The 18,964-nt window shown below is 38.8% G+C and overlaps 2 protein-coding genes across 2 annotated transcripts; both read left to right on the top strand.

The window, feature by feature from the left end:
- Positions 1-3,297: 3,297 nt before the first annotated feature.
- On the top strand, positions 3,298-5,880 carry Pate6l (prostate and testis expressed 6 like). Its single transcript, NM_001260483.2, has 3 exons — positions 3,298-3,408; positions 3,636-3,761; positions 4,995-5,880. Exons 1-3 carry the CDS (start codon positions 3,360-3,362, stop codon positions 5,138-5,140), a joined length of 321 nt encoding a protein of 106 aa, NP_001247412.1. The 5' UTR covers positions 3,298-3,359; the 3' UTR covers positions 5,141-5,880.
- Positions 5,881-13,935: 8,055 nt separating this feature from the next.
- Pate7 (prostate and testis expressed 7) lies at positions 13,936-15,305 on the top strand. The gene is made up of 3 exons (NM_001108758.1): positions 13,936-14,015; positions 14,643-14,771; positions 15,111-15,305. The coding sequence occupies exons 1-3, from the start codon at positions 13,964-13,966 to the stop codon at positions 15,257-15,259; spliced, it is 330 nt and encodes a 109-aa protein (NP_001102228.1). The 5' UTR covers positions 13,936-13,963; the 3' UTR covers positions 15,260-15,305.
- Positions 15,306-18,964: the final 3,659 nt, after the last annotated feature.

Below are 18,964 nucleotides of genomic sequence, written 5' to 3'. Positions count from 1 at the left end.
GTCAAAGATAATGTAAATCGGAAAAAGCTACTGGTCCAGAACATACAGGAAATCCAGGAATCAATGAGAAGATCAAACCTAAGGATAATACGTATAGAGGAGAGTGAAGACTCCCAGCTCAAAGGACCAGTAAATATCTTCAACAAAATCATACAAGAAAACTTCCCTAACCTAAAAAAAGAGATACCCATAGGCATACAAGAAGCCTACAGGACTCCAAATAGATTGGACCAGAAAAGAAACACCTCCCGTCACATAATAGTCAAAACACCAAACGCACAAAATAAAGAAAGAATATTAAAAGCAGTAAGGGAAAAAGGTCAAGTAACATATAAAGACAGACCTATCAGAATCACACCAGACATTTCGCCAGAAACTATGAAAGCCAGAAGATCCTGGACAGATGTCATACAGACCCTAAGAGAACACTAATGCCAGCCCAGGTTACTGTATCCTGCAAAACTCTCAATTAACATAGATGGAGAAACCAAGATATTCCATGAAAAAACCAAATTTACACAATATCTTTCTACAAATCCAGCACTACAAAGGATAATAAATGGTAAAGCCCAACACAAGGAGGCAAGCTATACCCTAGAAGAAGCAAGAAACTAATCGTCTTGGCAACAAAACAGAAGAAAAGCACACAAACATAACCTCATATCCAAATATGAATATAACAGGAAGCAATAATCACTATTCCTTAATATCTCCATATGTACAACAATGTCAAGCAACCAGAGCTTCCAGGGACTAAGCCACTACCTAAAGACTATACATGGACTGACCCTGGACTCTGACCTCATAGGTAGCAATGAATATCCTAGTAAGAGCACCAGTGGAAGGGGAAGCCCTGGGTCCTGCTAAGACTGAACCCCCAGTGAACTAGATTGTTGGGGGGAGGGTGGCAATGGAGGGAGGATGGGGAGGGGAACACGCATAAAGAAGGGGAGGGGGGAGGGGGATGTTTGCCCGGGAACCAGGAAAGGGAATAACACTCGAAATGTATATAAGAAATACTCAAGTTAATAAATAAATAAATAAATAAATAAATAAATAAATAAATAAATAAATAAATAAATAAAATCAGCCTGACAAACAAAAAAAAGAGTTGCCTTTGTTATGTTGTCTCTTCACAGTAGTAAAACTCAAACTAAGACAGAAGTTGGTACTAGGAAAATATTGCTGTAATAGGTCTGACCATGCTTTTGTTTGGAAGAATGTAAATTTAAAGATCTTGTATAACATCAGAATGCTTTAAGTGGGGCTTAATAGGCCATAACAGTAGAGGCATATTGTCAGATGGGAAATTTGACTGGGGTGGTACACCTGTCAATAGTAACAAACAGAGAAAAGCCAGTACTGAATCACTGCTGCTTAGTGAGGTATAGGAAATCTGGTGTATGGAAGACCCACTCCTCTGCCTGCTAGTGGAGGGAGCAGTCTAAGACTTTCTGAGTGGTGGCCAGCCTGTGCATGGTGTGAGGCCTGTAGTGGGCTCCAGAGCACCAGGCTCAGTCTCCCCAAAGTTGGGCAGCATTCAAACTCCATCTAAGGCCAAATACTGGCACAAGGCCAATAATCAACAGGTATCATAAGGGAAAAAAACTTTGAAGAGAGAAGGTGTGGGGTTTACACAGTCCTCCTAGAGGCTTGACCTCAGATCAGGTGTTGGTCTGAAGGAGATGAAAGTTCTACATCTTTGTCCAAAGGAAGACAGGAGCAGACTGGCCCTCATGTAGCTAAGAAGTGGGTACCAGAGCCCACCATAACAGTGACACACTTGGTCCAACAAGCCCAAACCTCCTTCAATAAGGCCACACCTCCTAATCGTGCCATTCCCTGGGCCAAGCATATTCAAACCATCACATTATAAAGGTCAACATTTAATTGGGACAAGCTTGCAGATTCAGAGGTTCAGTCTATTATCATCAAGGCAGGAGCATGGCAGCATGCAGGCAGACATGGCTGGAGGAGTTGAGAGTTCTACATCTTCATCCAAAGTAATCCAGAAACAGGCTGGCTCCCACATGGCTAGGAGGAGAGTCTCAAATTGACTCACCTCCTCCAACAAGGGCACACTTCTTAATAGTGCCACTTTCTGAGCAAAGTATACTCAAACTACCACTCCTAAAAAAATACATACCAGTTCTAAAGCAAAAAGTATACAATATAGCCTAGAACACACTTGTATGTGGCAACAAAGCTATTAATTTCTTCTATAATAAAAAACAATTTAGTAATCAACTATATGATGATATTTGACCATTCGGGACTCAATAGAAAAATGAAATTTTTGAATATACATTTATGGCAGACAGATGTATGTGAGTTCAGGATCATCCTGTTCTCCATAGTAATTTCAGGCCAGCCGGGACTACAGAGTCAGATCTTGTGTCAAATACATATGCATTTAATATGTAATATATAATTACATTATAAAATCTACTTAATGTTATTAGAAATGTAAGCTCTATGTTGAGTTTCTGCTAACTCTTTATTATTAAAACCATCTGTGCTTTCTGTACATGATCAAAAGTGTCAGGAGCAGGCTACAAGATGCATGGCATCCTTGATCATGGAAACTATCAGACAAATAGCCCCTTTGCTGGCAATTGACTAGAATCTCTCATGGCAGCCTGCTTGTTTAGGACTCTCTACAGGCATTACAGGTAATAACTACAGCCTCAATCAAAGATGTACTCAGACAGCCTGCACAGCCTTGCAAAGCAGAGTGGACATCAGATAACCCTTTGTACCCAGAAAATATTTGTACTCCAGACAGACAAGGAGCATCTCTTCAGGTGTCCAAGCAGAAGCCATGTGTGTAGTGGTGAAGACTCTGTTATGAGTGGCACTAACATGGTCCTTCCTTTATCAGAGGACTATGCAAACACCCTTATCACACACAGTTATTTCAAGATATCAGGTAGCTGTGTTGGATTTTCTAGGAACCAAGAGATCCATTCTTGTGCAGCTCTCTGGTGCTGCATTTTAGGTTTGATAAAAGACTTCTTCCAAATCTTTTCCTTGCCTAGATGCTGGTAGCATAAAGAAAAGCATAGAAAAGTCCACTGTGCTGCTGATGGTAAGATTACCTTGTGAGTCATGCATCTTTAGCGCCACCTGAAGCAATGAAATAAAAGAGAGGAATAAAAAATTAAGGGAGGTAGATTTGGTATGTTACCAGTGTGGGAGGAGCTTACTTTGAGATTTGCTTCTGAGAAATCTAATACACACTCTTCTTTGTACATGCCTGCATGGATTATAAATTCACTAGAGACTGGTCTTTTCTCTGAGTCATTGCTTCTCATCAGCTGACTGGTACTAACACAGCTGGAAGAATCTGCTTAGGAGAAATGGAAAACCTACTGAAGCTGTGCCTCTTTCTTCTCTGCTTTGAAACAGGTATTGCCTGCAGGTTGCTCCCTTATCTGCTGTACGAAGAAAAGTAAATTAGCTCTTATTCCCCACTCCTCTGTCTGCGGTGTTGGGACATGTTGACTGGAGCATATCTGTAAGCCAAAATATTGGTGCAGCCAAGCTATCCAGAGGTCAGATGATCTATGTTGTCTTTGAGAAAGAACAGTGACAGTGATGATACCCTCCTCCTCTCATCAGTCTTTACACTTTAGGCTTCCCTGTACAGTGTGTGAAATGTAATTCTTACAAGAACGGAAAATGTGCTGGAAGTCAGCAGACGTGCACTACAAGAGCTGGTGAAATGTGTATGATACGCAGAACCTGGTATGCATCTGAAAGTAAGTATGTGTTCTCTGCTCTGGAGAATATCTATTTCTCCTTCAGGATTCTAAGTACCCTATCTAAGATTCTGGACTTGAAGAAAAAGAATCAACTGATGTCCAGTTATTACATGGAACCATGTGCTACCATCAACATTTGGAGACTGATAAAGCAAAGGTGAACAGGGCTTCTCTCAGCCATTACACTGATATGGTCACCAGTCTTCTGATTCTCAACATCTCTCCTATTTATGGTCTGCCACAATTACTTTTCCATACCCATGGCAAAACACCATGACCAAGACTTCTTATCAAAGAAATACTTAATTTGGGGTTAGCTGAAGGTTCCTGAGAGGTAAAGTACCATCATGGGGGGAAACATAGCAGGAAGGCAGAAATGGGGCTGGGAGACTAGCTAGTAGTTTATATCCTGTAACACACCATGAGGCAGAAAGAGAGAAAGACTGTGAGACAATGAGTTGCTGGCTTTTGAAACCTCAAACCCCACTTCCCAGTTAGATGCCTCATCCAAGAAGGGGGACAAAAAAGTTAAATATTCAAGGTTATGAGGGTCATTCTTATTCAAGCCATTACATGGTCCAAAGACTATAAACAATCAAGTAGTTAAAAGTGTCATTTCTTACAATCTGTCTTGGTGGCTTTCACGTTCTAATGTTTGTTGAACTTCATTCTTAGCCTAGAGTCACATACTCTGGAAAAGTTTTCCTTATCTAAAGAATACCTTGGTGCTTTCTCAGACTTTCTGCTTCATCTATTTCCTGGTGCACATTTTAGTAATCCTTATTATCATTTCATACTGAGGGATAATATGACATTGTTCTCTACCTACTGTCTTGCCCACCACTGAGTCTGGACACCAACACTGTTGAACAAGTCCTTCATGCCTGTCTACATGAAAGGGAGAGGATGTTATGTGACTCATCATCCAGAAACTTAATCTCACCACTAAGTGCATGCTTCTACTAGTAAAGGCTCATGGGGTAAAGAATTTTTAAGATGTGTCTTAGGAGCAGGTGGAACAATGGTCAGAGAGGAACAATATAGATAATAGCTGCTACCAAAGAACATTCTTTTAATGAGTCATTTAGTCTAAATGTACATAGATATGAGGTTGTATTCTGGCTCTTCCAAACTCATATGAGTGTGTGTGTGTGTGTGTGTGTGTGTGTGTGTGTGTGTGTGTATACATACATATATATGTGTGTGTATATTTTTTTTCTTCTTCCACAGTTAATAAACTGCTACATGCTGAGACTACGTGCATGGGATCCTGTAAAATAGAAGAAAAAACGTCTGGATATCTAACAATACATACCTACTGCTGTGATTTTACAGATTTCTGCAATGACATCGGTTTTCCAATCGTAATGACTTAGCATAAGCTAGTTTCAGTCGTTCTCATCAGTCCTTTCCTTTTCATTTGGTCTAAATTTTCTTACATTGACCTCTATTTTTACTCTGGATTATAGATTTTTCTGGTAATCAGTATTGTATAAGTCACAGAACCCAGGGACATTCTTTGCTCTTCTGAATGTATATTTGATCATATAGTCTAATTCTTATGCTTGGCATCCCTAGCCTTATTACCACGAGTATAGCTGAATCTTGATTTCTATTAATGCATTTATCACCTCAGTGTGTATGGCTAAGATAAGTAAATGAGTTAAAAGGTGTAAACTGTCAGGAAGACTATGAACATTCCAAGCATCCTTTGTATACTATGTACTTTATGAAGTTAGAATTTTCTACATTGTGACTTATACTTCCAGGATATAATTTAAAGGAGGTAAGATTGTTTTGTATTCTGTTTTGGCCCTTCACTGTCTTGTCCCATGTCTATAGGCCTGTGATAAGGCTAAATTTCAAGACAGCAAAAGGCCATGGCACACCAAAACTGCTCACCTACTGGTATCCTGAAAGTAGCAAGACAGAGTTAGGACCAGAGCAAGATACGAAAAACACTCAGTGGCTTATGCTCGTTAAGTAGGCTAAAAAGAAAGGTGTCTGAATGAGCTTGTTTCCATGAATGTCAAAATAACAGTGCTATAAGGCCATAGTCCAAGTTTCATCAAATTAAGAAAATCTCCACCTACTGTTTCTGTTATATTGTTGCCAGAAAATAAATACACTAAGCATCCCTTATTCTTTGGAAGATGTTCTTTCTGAGCATGTAGAATATAAATGAAATGTTGTTTACTCCCACCTGTTTTAGGAAGATGATACTACACTAAGTTGCCTTTGTGTCCCTTTGTGTGAAGGAATTGTTTCTAAATCTTCATTTCCTTCCCCCATCTAAGCCCAGACTCCTTGCAATTATACTTTCATTTCTTTAATATGATACATTTTCAGTGCTCAACACTGACTGGAATCACATTTTTTCTGTATGTTTATAATATGCTCATAAATCATAAAGTCATCAACCTTTTAGTTAACACACACAGGATTTATTAAACTTTTCTCAGCTATAGACTGTAATTCTCCTTTACTAGCTGAATCATCATTTTTAAGGATCCTGAGTAGAGAAGGGGAAAGTACTTCTGTGAAGTACTTAGTCATAAATGGAATACCTAGGTCACAAGCCCTTCTTCCAAAACTCACTGACCACCGCAGAAGAGGTGGTAGAAATATTGAAAGAGAAAGAAGTTGTGTGGTCCTGGAGAAAAATTGTTTATTGGACATGACAGGTACATTGTACCCATTGACTCATAGCAGTTGTGGTTCCCTACACAAGATTAGAGCAAAAGCTGCACAGAAAAGAAAGAGATTATTTTAGCTTCTAGTATTAGACAGAGTCCATCGTGACTGAGAAAGCATTCAAAAAGGAAACAAAACATTGGCAAGAACAAGAGGCTGTCTGATCATATTTTCAGCTATACATAGGAAACAAAGAGAGAGAACAGGAAGTACGGGCAGGCTATAAAACTTAAGGCCACCCTAATGGCATACTTGCTTTTGTGAGGTTCTATTTCCAAAAAGTCCTACTCTGTTCTCATAAAGCATCCACAACTGTGAATAGTGGTTTCAGCACACATGAGCTATGTGGGACATTTATCATCAAAACCACCATACTGTGCCCCTGTCCCTCACAATCTATAGCCAATATATTATGTGAAATACATTTAGTCCCACTTCAAAGTCCCCATAGTCTTTAACAATCTTTACCATTTATACAAAGTCTCTTCTTAAGGCAATATGTTAACTATACCCTTCTTGTAAAACACACAAAATCCTAAATTACAGAATCCCAACATGCAGTGGCACAAAGTAGTCACTCTCATCCAAAAAGGTGAGAAAAAGGTGCAGAATGAGGAGCAGAATACAAGCAAAACCCAGCAAGGAAGATACTATGTGCTGCAGTTTCATTATCAGTAACTGGAGCTTCAGTTGCAAATGGATTACATGTCTATCCCTCCAGATTCACTGATGGCAACATACAACAATCTTAAACTGATTGCACTCCTTGTATGCAGCTTTCCTTCGCAAATGTCTCATGTCTCTGGTATCTCCAACATCTTGGGAATTCTGTCAAAATTCTGCTTTTACATTCATAGCTTGATACAAGAGTCTCTGAAGGCCATGGTATCATAAGCTTTGTGCTGCCCTTGATCTCTTCTTTTATTATGTAAAGATCAGTGAATGTGCAAAGAAGGGGAGAAATTGTGAGAAGAAAGGATGTACACATGAAAGTGATTTCTTATTGTCACACAAAAACATGTTTAGCACAAATTACATGTGCATGACTGTTCCATCCAGTAGCAGATACCATCTGGGAAGACCTTTCACTTAGATTAACATGAAAAGACTAGAAAGGGCTTGCGACACCATAGAAAACTAGATCACTTAGTATGGTAAAAGAAATTCTCTGCTGCAGGACAGACAATAAAAAGGTGATATAAATGAAACCACCAAATAATTGGGGAGACAGAGTCACAACAGAATACCTCTTGTTACTAAATAAAGCTTCAAGCATCAGGACTAGAGAAAATTATATTGTGGGGAAAGTGGGAAATAGCATCTCAAATGCAGCATGAAATTGTCTAAGGAGAAGAACATGAGGCTCCTCTGGAATCAAAACACAGGCTAGAAAAAAAGAACTAAGAACAAAATACTGCTATGGAAAACAAAATTTTTAAGAGTCAATAGTAAGAAACATATGCAATTATTTCAATGTTAAAAATACACCTCCTTTTAGAAATGCTGGAGTTGAAAAAAGATTGCAAAAGCAGTAGAGAAGCAGCCATGAATTCCAGATGTAATGTTTTTCTGTTTCTGATACTGTATGTTGGTTTTGGTATTTCGAAAAACTAATGAGCTCTCAGTAACTTAGTTTATCATCGTCATCATTGTCGTCACCACCACCACCACCACCACCACCATCATCATCATCCTCAACATCACCTTTATGTGTGTGCATGTACATGTCATGTACATTCCATGACAGATTTCAAAAGTCACTTCTCTAATTCCTCAGTGATTTCCAAGAACCAAACCTTGTCCTCGGGTTTGGGCAGTATGTGCTGAGCTGTCTCACTGACTCTAATTGACCTATCTTTGCTAAAGAAAAAATTCAAGACTAGGTTACATCTGATTGAGTTGTTGGTCACATGGGAATCCCCAAACAACCGAGTCTGCTTTCAAGGGTCTAAGTTGCTCCCCACAAACTGACAGCAAAGTCGCATTGCAAAAGATAATAGCTATACAATTATTAAACTTAGAAGTCAATCTGGTGCTTACATAGAATCTTGACCTCAATATTCTAGTATCTTTGGTACAGGAAGGTACTCCACATGCTACTAGAGGGAAATACAAATATCATAAACATCAATCCATCTACAAAACCTTTCATATACAATGTTGTTCCTGCCTGTGAGATATGCTAAAGCAATGGTGCCATAAAACTTTGAGTTACCAACCAATATTTGGTTTGATTTAAAACTCACTCCATGAGTTGGGATTCACATCTGACATTACTTGGATGATCAAGAATCAGAAACTCAGTAGCCAAAGAACCTAGAATAAAACCAAATACTACTCTTCTAAAACAAACAAAAAAACAAACAATAAAATGACTCCTAATGAAATTTTACTATACTCATATCAGAGCCTTGCTCATCCATTATCAGAGATGCTTTCTCCTGCAGCAGATGACAATATATAGATACCCGCAACTAGATATTATGCAGAGAGTGAGAGACCTTGAAATAATCATCATACCTAAATGGGAAATTTCTATCATTTCCCTACCCTCATGGCTCAAAGAACCCTACAGAGGAGACAGGAAAAAAGTGTAAGAGCCAACAGAAATAGAGGATAACAAGAAAACAACATAATCGAGCCTCATATGAATTCACAAACTGAATCAACATCCCAGAGCATGAACAAGTCTTACATGTTATATGCATATATATTCAATGACTGAATAATAAGTCAAACCAAGTATCTGAGATGACAGAGACAGCAGTTAGGTAGTGGTCATAGTAAAGCCACTGCTTCTCAACCTGACACAACTGTTTTCTAAATCCACAGTAATTCAAATCACTGATAGTACAATTTTTCCAGAGTATTTAGACCATCTATAAATCAGAACCTGAGGACACTGAGACACTTTCACCCTAAAAAGGATCATGACTGGGATTGTGGTAACATATTCCTTATCTTTACTTCTTTAGTGATTCTCCAAATACAAGAAGTTCATGGTGCTAGAAAAGAGTTCATCTTCACAAGGTGTTTTATCCAATTCAACAATGAAACATTCTAAAGGCATCACATGATGGACTCTGTGTTAGCTACTCAGTTATCACAGGGGTGAACAGTACAGAAAAACACTAAAGCTTCAGAATGAGACAGGTATGTCAAGGTTTAAAAGAACAATGATGGATGGGGAAATAAGAACCTGTCAGCAACCTCCCAGGCATAAGGGTAGAATAAAGGTGTTGAAATCTCTTATCTCTAAAGATGTTGAACATTTCTTTAGGTGTTTCTCAGCCATTCGGCATTCCTCAGCTGTGAATTCTTTGTTTAGCTCTGAACCCCATTTTTTAATAGGGTTATTTGTTTCCCTGCGGTCTAACTTCTTGAGTTCTTTGTATATTTTGGAAATAAGTCCTCTATCTGTTGTAGGATTGGTAAAGATCTTTTCCCAATCTTTTGGTTGCCGTTTTGTCCTAACCACAGTGTCCTTTGCCTTACAGAAGCTTTGCAGTTTTATGAGATCCCATTTGTCGATTCTTGATCTTAGAGCATAAGCCATTGGTGTTTTGTTCAGGAAATTTTTTCCAGTGCCCATGTGTTCCAGATGCTTCCCTAGTTTTTCTTCTATTAGTTTGAGTGTGTCTGGTTTGATGTGGAGGTCCTTGATCCACTTGGACTTAAGCTTTGTACAGGGTGATAAGCATGGATCGATCTGCATTCTTCTACATGTTGCCCTCCAGTTGAACCAGCACCATTTGCTGAAAATACTATCTTTTTTCCATTGGATGGTTTTGGCTCCTTTGTCAAAAATCAAGTGACCATAGGTGTGTGGGTTCATTTCTGGGTCTTCAATTCTATTCCATTGGTCTATCTGTCTGTCTCTGTACCAATACCATGCAGTTTTTATCACTATTGCTCTGTAATACTGCTTGAGTTCAGGGATAGTGATTCCCCCTGAAGTCCTTTTATTGTTGAGGATAGTTTTAGCTATCCTGGGTTTTTTGTTATTCCAAATGAATTTGCAAATTGTTCTGTCTAACTCTTTGAAGAATTGGATTGGTATTTTGATGGGGATTGCATTGAATCTGTAGATTGCTTTTGGTAAAATGGCCATTTTTACTATTTAATCCTGCCAATCCATGAGCATGGGAGATCTTTCCATCTTCTGAGGTCTTCTTCAATTTCTTTCCTCAGTGTCTTGAAGTTCTTATTGTACAGATCTTTTACTTGCTTGGTTAAAGTCACACCGAGGTACTTTATATTATTTGGGTCTATTATGAAGGGTGTCGTTTCCCTAATTTCTTTCTCGGCTTGTTTCTCTTTTGTATAGAGGAAGGCAACTGATTTATTTGAGTTAATTTTATACCCAGCCACTTTGCTGAAGTTGTTTATCAGCTTTAGTAGTTCTCTGGTGGAACTTTTGGGATCACTTAAATATACTGTCATGTCGTCTGCAAATAGTGATATTTTGACCTCTTCTTTTCCGATCTGTATCCCTTTGATCTCCTTTTGTTGTCTGATTGCTCTGGCTAGAACTTCAAGAACTATATTGAATAAGTAGGGAGAGAGTGGGCAGCCTTGTCTAGTCCCTGATTTTAGTGGGATTGCTTCAAGTTTCTCTCCATTTAGTTTAATGTTAGCAACTGGTTTGCTGTATATGGCTTTTACTATGTTTAGGTATGGGCCTTGAATTCCTATTCTTTCCAGGACTTTTATCATGAAGGGGTGTTGAATTTTGTCAAATGCTTTCTCAGCATCTAATGAAATGATCATGTGGTTCTGTTCTTTCAGTTTGTTTATATAATGGATCACGTTGATGGTTTTCCGTATATTAAACCATCCCTGCATGCCTGGGATGAAGCCTACTTGATCATGGTGGATGATTGTTTTGATGTGCTCTTGAATTCGGTTTGCCAGAATTTTATTGAGTATTTTTGCGTCGATATTCATAAGGGAAATTGGTCTGAAGTTCTCTTTCTTTGTTGTGTCTTTGTGTGGTTTAGGTATAAGAGTAATTGTGGCTTCGTAGAAGGAATTCGGTAGGGCTCCATCTGTTTCAATTTTGTGGAATAGTTTGGATAATATTGGTATGAGGTCTTCTATGAAGGTTTGATAGAATTCTGCACTAAACCCGTCTGGACCTGGGCTCTTTTTGGTTGGGAGACCTTTAATGACTGCTTCTATTTCCTTAGGAGTTATGGGGTTGTTTAACTGGTTTATCTGTTCCTGATTTAACTTCGATACCTGGTATCTGTCTAGGAAATTGTCCATTTCCTGAAGATTTTCAAATTTTGTTGAATATAGGTTTTTATAGTAAGATCTGATGATTTTTTGAATTTCCTCCGAATCTGTAGTTATGTCTCCCTTTTCATTTCTGATTTTGTTAATTTGGACACACTCTCTGTGTCCTCTCGTTAGTTCAACATCTTTAGTCATAAGGGAAATGCAAATCAAAACAACCCTGAGATTTCACCTCACACCAGTGCGATTGGCTAAGATCAAAAACTCAGGTGACAGCAGATGCTGGCGAGGATGTGGAGAAAGAGGAACACTCCTCCATTGTTGGTGGGATTGCAGACTGGTAAAACCATTCTGGAAATCAGTCTGGAGGTTCCTCAGAAAATTGGACATTGAACTGCCTGATGATCCAGCTATACCTCTCTTGGGCATATACCCAAAAGATGCCTCAACATATAAAAGAGACACGTGCTCCACTATGTTCATCGCAGCCTTATTTATAATAGCCAGAAGCTGGAAAGAACCCAGATGCCCTTCAACAGAGGAATGGATACAGAAAATGTGGTACATCTACACAATGGAATATTACTCAGCTATCAAAAACAACGAGTTTATGAAATTCGTAGGCAAATGGTTGGAACTGGAAAATATCATCCTGAGTGAGCTAACCCAATCACAGAAAGACATACATGGTATGCACTCATTGATAAGTGGCTATTAGCCCAAATGCTTGAATTACCCTAGATCCCTAGAACAAAGGAAACTCAAGACGGATGATCAAAATGTGAATGCTTCACTCCTTCTTTAAATGAGGAAAAAGAATACCCTTGGCAGGGAAGGGAGAGGCAAAGATTAAAACAGAGACTGAAGGAACACCCATTCAGAGCCTGCCCCACATGTGGCCCATACATATACAGCCACCCAATTAGACAAGATGGATGAAGCAAAGAAGTGCAGACCGACAGGAGCCGGATGTAGATCGCTCCTGAGAGACACAGCCAGAATACAGCAAATATAGAGGCGAATGCCAGCAGCAAACCACTGAACTGAGAATAGGTCCCCTATTGAAGGAATCAGAGAAAGAACTGGAAGAGCTTGAAGGGGCTCGAGACCCCAAAAGTACAACAATGCCAAGCAACCAGAGCTTCCAGGGACTAAGCCACTACCTAAAGACTATACATGGACTGACCCTGGACTCTGACCCCATAGGTTGCAATGAATATCCTAGTAAGAGCACCAGTGGAAGGGGAAGCCCTGGGTCCTGCTAAGACTGAACCCACAGTGAACTAGTCTATGGGGGGAGGGCGGCAATGGGGGGAGGGTTGGGAGGGGAACACCCATAAGGAAGGGGAGGGGGGAGGGGGATGTTTGCCTGGAAACCGGGAAAGGGAATAACACTCGAAATGTATATAAGAAATACTCAAGTTAATAAAAAAAAAAGAGAAAAAAAAAAAAAGAAATCTCTTATCTCACTCCTGCTCACATTACAGAACAACATAACCCTACATTTTCCTGTCAAGTTTAGAAAGGACTGCAATAGAACCTTTTCTTTGAGATGTATCTGAAAGTAGCTTTGAGCATAAATAGTAATACTCCTCAGATAGCGTTTATCCAGTGTTTAAAATTCTTACTCTAAGAATATGGGCCCACATTGGAAGGCAAGAGAACTTGTGAGCTTCTGGGGCCATCGTTTCTCCCTGTAGTATGATATCCAACCCTGTTTATTTCTCAAAAAATCTGATCCCAGTGAAACACTGCCTTTATTTTTAAATTGTACCATTGTTAAAACTTAGTTAAGACTTTGTGTATTAAATCCCTCATGACTTTATACATGGAATCTCTTGTGGCAGAAGTTCACCTTGTGGTGACTCTCCACTTTCTTCTTTCTAGGTGATCACTCTCTGCTGTGATTGGGAAAAGAGGTTATTTACATATCTTTTCAAGAAGCCCCATATAGACTGGGGCTTTCAAGCTACATATTTTACATACCATACATAAAAATTCCTGTGATGATATTGGTTCTTTGATTATTTTACAGTTTTGACAATCTTACCTCTGAGGAAGAACAAGGGGGAAAAATTCGTTACAGAAGAAAGATCTGGACAACTGCCAGATAATCATGATTTAGATTGGCATCTAGTTTTACCTTTCATGTTCATACTTGCCAATGAAGAGAGTTATGAAATAGTTGGCTACTTATTAGCCTGTGCTAGATCATCATCTAGTTCCATTTCTATTCTACACCTGCTGCAAGAATTAGAAGATCCTCAATGGGGAATGAACCAAAGCTGGGCATCATTCTGTTACTCTGTATGCAAACTGGTAAATATTGGGAAACCGGTTTCCTAGCAGCTAAGGAATCAGTTTAACTTGAACTCTGACATATTTTTAGTAAATCTTTTGTTTTGGGGCTCTATGGGCTTAAACGGGGATAATACCCAGTTTCACCAAGAGAGAAGCTTTAATCCTGGCCATTAGATTTCTGTTTTGCTTTTGTTTTTTGTTTTTTTTTTTGCATGGATCTTCTTTAACTTACTCTTCTTCACTAGAGTCTTGACATAACATTGCGTCTTCTATATTTGCTAAAGTATGACTTAATCTGTCGAGTGAGGCATCCACAACTACCATAGTACTGCTACCTAATATGAAGCTTGAATTTTCCCCAACTCTGGCAACTCTGAGGAAACTCTCATCTTCATTCTACTACAGTAAATGTAGAAGTGTAAAAAACAAACTAAGTAGGGGTAGTTTCTTATGGAGAATCCTTCATCTTCCTGCCTACCAGTTTTGCCCTTGGCTTCTATAGGGAAAGAATTAGATCATCCATTTGTTTAAAACATGCTGCTACCTGAAATATATCTCTGTAAGGTAAAACCTTAATGAGGTCAAGCAGCCTGGGAGTTTGAGTACTTCTCTTTTCTTTCAAGTCTTTCTCTTTATTTCTTGCAGCTTTAGCGCTTCTGTGTAGAGAATGCACATCCTATTTACATCAGAAATGTCTACATGAAATGAAAACATGCACAGCCAAAGATGGTGAATCCTGTCTAACTGTTAGAGTGTGGAATATACCTTACAGTGGTAAGTAGTGTGTGAAGTTAATGTGGGAGGGACGGTGCCTCTTTCTCTTCAAGGCCTCAAATTTATTCTTATGGTATGGGAGCCATAAGAATAGAATCAGTTGAGCTCAAGATCTCCACAGAGCCTGGAAGACACCAAATGTTTATAAAGTACTTTGTGCCTTCCTGCATGAGAGGCAACAGTCACTGTTTGTTTCACTATTTACAGTGTAAAGACAGTGTAGGATTAATATTATAGAGAAATGGTTTGTCATTTAATATGATCTTGGTTTACTCTTACTTGGATTTGTGGCCTGCTTCATTCAAAACAATATATTAATTCTATTTTTGTCTCCCACAGAACAGGTACCAAATGAAGCATACTCTAGATGCCAGAAAAACTGTACAACAGATGAATATTACTATGGTGATTATACAGTAATGATAAAATGTTGTGAGGCATATGACTTTTGTAATGATCTTCTTGTGCCAATTAGTGAATGGTCCTGAAGAACCTTCAGATTATCTTATGGCTTCCTCCAGTCTTCCTCATCTTATTTTTTCAAATAAAGTCAAATAAATGATGTAGTTGTTTATGATTTAAATAATAAAACACAGATGAACCCCAACCAAAGCAAAGAATGTATTTTTAAACAGGATTTTTCATATGCAATTCAACAAGTATAATATTTATATTGTACTTCTAAAATTAAGATAATTTGAAATTTTCTGTAAAGCAGATGTTGAATTAAAAAGCAATATTACCACTCTGAAATAAAATATTTTAATAAAGTTTTTAAAAAGGTTAGTCCTATCATCTACAGAGAGCTAATTTGTTCTTTGCTTGCTGAAAAACAATAGCAAATACCAAGAAAGCACAGGAAGAGTATAAAAAAGAAGTTAGTTTTTCTTTATTGTTTTTCAGTAGTTAAAATCCATGATTTTAGATTTTTTTATGGCAAACTGAATTTATTCAACTTCTTTGAGCTTACACTTAACTGACAAAATTATACCACTAGATTTTATATTAGTAATTAAAATGAAAATATTTTAGTATGCTTTCAATATACTGATTTTCATGTAGCTGATTTATAACTTAATGTATGATAGTACAGAGTATGTATATGTTTGTATATTACATATTATTTTATTCATTAAAAGCAGTCAATTATAATTTGAACAGTTAGAATCACATATATCAAATTTCAAGTAATCAAGCCTAACCTACAGAATGTGAATTGTAGAGGAATTGCCAGTATTATACTGCTCCATGGTCATGTCTATAAGGTATTTTCTTGACTAGTGATTGTTACAAAAGGGTATCACATTGGATAGTGTCATCCCTGACCAGGTGGTCCTAAGGAAGCTGTCTGAGTAAGTCATAGGGAACAAACCAAAAGCAATATTCCTCCATGGTTGCTTTCTCTGTCTCTGTTTGAATTCCTGCCATGCCTTGTCTCAGTGATAGACAGTGCTTGGGACATATAAGACAAACGAACATTCATTTTATTTCTATTTTTTATTCTACAGATTTTATTCACCTCCCTAATCCACCCCAGGGAGTTCCACATCCCATAGGCCCTCCCCTCCCCCTAAACTCACCCGCACTCCATCTCCACAGGATGTTTCTCATCCCACACACCCACCAGACCTCTAAACTTCCTGGGGCCTCCAGTCTCTTGATGGTTAGGTTCCTCTTCTCTGACTGAACCCAGACCCAGGAGTCCTCTACTGTATATGTTGGAGGCTTCATCTCAGCTGGTGTATGCTGCCTGATTGGTGATCCTGTGCCTAAAAGATCTCAGGGGTCCAGGTTAATTGAGACTGCTGGTCTTACTACAGGGTTTCCCTCCTCCTTAGCTTCCTTCAGCTTTTCCCTAATTCAACCAGAGGGGTCAGCAGCTTCTGTTGGTTGGGTGCATATATCTGAATCTGACTCTTTCAGCTGCTTGTTGGGTCCTTGGGAGAGGAGTCATGATAGGTCCATTTTTGTGAACGACCCATAGCTTCAGTAATGGTGTAAGATCTTGGGGCCTACCCTTGAGCTGGAACCCCCTTTGAGCCTGCTGCTGGACCTTCTTTCCCTCCAGTTTTTCTAAATTTCCATTCCTGCACTTCTTTCAGACAGGAAGAATTATGGGTCAGAGCTTTGGCTGTGGGATAGCAACCCCACCACTCACTTGATACCCTGCCTTTCTGCTGTAGGTGGATTCAATAAGTTCCCTCTCCCCACTGTAGGACGTTTCATCTAGGGTGTGCCCATTTCAATTCTGAGAGTCTCACTTTCCAGGCGTCTCATACATTCTATAGGATCCTCCAAACCTCCTTTTTAGAGGGTCCTCCAAACCTCCTTCCTCCCAAGGTCACCTACTTCCATTCTTTCTGCTGTCACTCTGGGCTTCAGTCCTTTTCCTCCACCCAATACCAGATTACGTTCCCTTACCCCCCAATCCCATCTCCTATCCCTCCCCTGTCCCTCACTCCCCTCCCCCCTTATGGTTCCTTTCTTCTACCTCCCAAATGGAACTGAGGCATCCTCACTTGGGCCTTTCAGCTTGTTGACCTTTTGTAGTTCTATGGACTGTATCTTTGGTATTCCATACATTTTGGCTACTATCCATTTATTAGTGAGAACATACTGTGCATGTCATTTTGGGTGGGGGTTACCTCACTCAGGATGACATTTTCTAGTTCCATCCATTTGCCTGCAAAACTTAGGATGTCCTCATTCTTAATAGCTGGTAGTATTCCACTGTGTAGATGCACCACATTTTCTGCATCCATTCTTCTGTCGTGGGGCACCTGGGTTATTTCCAGCTTCGGGCTGTCATAAATAAGGCTGCTATGAACATAGTGGAGCACGTGTCTTTTTTATATGTTGGAGCATCTTTTGGGTATATGCCCAAGAGTGGTATTGCTGGGTCTTTAGGTAGGTCTATTTACAATTTTCTGAGGAACCTCCAAGTTGATTTCCAGAGTGGTGTACAAGTTTGCAATCCCACGGGCAATGGAGGAGTGTTCATCTTTCTCTACATCCTCGTCAACATGTGTTGTTACTTGATATTGTAATGTTAGGCATTGTGATTGGTATAAGGTGAAATCTCAAGGTCATTTTGATTTGCATTTCTCTGATAACTAAGGACTTTGAACAATTCTTTAGGTGTTTCTCAGCCATTCAAGATCCCTCTATTGTGAATTCATGGTTTAGTTCTATACCCCATTTTTTGATTGGTTTGTCTGGTTTTTTAGTGTTAAGCTTTTTGAGTTCTTTATATATTTTGGATATTAGCCCTCTATCGCAGGTGGGGTTAGTGAGGATTTTTTTCCCAATCCATAGATGCCAATTTGTCTTATTAACTATGTCCTTTGTCTTACAGAAACTTTCCACTTTCATGAGTTCCCATTTATCAGTTCTTGATCATAGAACATGAGCCATAGGAGTTGTGTTTAGAAAATTTCTCCCTGTGCTAATGAATTCAAGGCTCTTTCCCACTTTCTCTTCTATTGAATTCAGTATATCTAGTTTTATGTTGAGATCCTTAATCCACTTGGACTTGATCTTTGTGCATGGTGACAAATGTGGGTCTATTTTCATTTTTCTACATACAGACAGCCAGTTATACCAGCACCATTCATTGAAGATGCTTTCTTTTTTCCATTGTATATTTTTGGCTTCTTTGTCAAAAATCAAGTGTGTGTAAGTGTGTGGTTTTATTTCAGAGTCTTCGACTCTACTTCATTGATCAACCTGTCTGTCTCTGTACTGGTACCATGAAGTTTTTATCACTATTACTCTATAGTAGAGCTTGAGGTCAGGGATGGTGATCCTGCAGCAATTCTTTTATTGTTAAGAAGTGTTTTTGTTATTCTGGGGTTTTTGCCTTTCCAGATTAATTTGAGAGTTGCTTTTTTTATGACTTTGAAGAATTGTATTGGAATTTTGATAGAGATTGCATTGAATCTATAGATTGAATTTGGTAGGATGGTCATTTTTACTGTGGTAATTCTGTCAATCCATGAGCATGGGAGATCTCTCCATTTTCTGAGATCTTCGATTTCTTTCTTGAGAAACTTGAAGTTCTTATCATAAAAACCTTTCACTCCATTGGTTAGAGTTACCCCAAGATATTTTATATTATCAGTGGCTACTGTTAAGGGAATTGTTTCCCTGATTTCTTTCTCAGCCTGTTTATCATTTGTATAAAGGAAGGCTAC

The sequence above is a fragment of the Rattus norvegicus genome, chromosome 8 (assembly GCF_036323735.1).
Source record: "Rattus norvegicus strain BN/NHsdMcwi chromosome 8, GRCr8, whole genome shotgun sequence".
Lineage (NCBI taxonomy): Eukaryota > Metazoa > Chordata > Mammalia > Rodentia > Muridae > Rattus > Rattus norvegicus.
This window is presented reverse-complemented; position numbering and strand designations above follow the sequence as displayed.

Excerpts from the sequence above, each read along its gene's own strand:
- Pate7 (NM_001108758.1), top strand. The coding sequence starts at position 13,964 with ATGGGGAATGAACCAAAGCTGGGCATCATTCTGTTACTCTGTATGCAA. Across the intron at positions 14,016-14,642 it reads GTTACTCTGTATGCAAACTG|CTTTAGCGCTTCTGTGTAGA; the intron begins GTAAATATTGGG and ends TATTTCTTGCAG. Across the intron at positions 14,772-15,110 it reads GTGGAATATACCTTACAGTG|AACAGGTACCAAATGAAGCA; the intron begins GTAAGTAGTGTG and ends TGTCTCCCACAG.
- Pate6l (NM_001260483.2), top strand. The coding sequence starts at position 3,360 with ATGGAAAACCTACTGAAGCTGTGCCTCTTTCTTCTCTGCTTTGAAACA. Across the intron at positions 3,409-3,635 it reads TCTTCTCTGCTTTGAAACAG|GCTTCCCTGTACAGTGTGTG; the intron begins GTATTGCCTGCA and ends TTTACACTTTAG. Across the intron at positions 3,762-4,994 it reads AACCTGGTATGCATCTGAAA|TTAATAAACTGCTACATGCT; the intron begins GTAAGTATGTGT and ends CTTCTTCCACAG.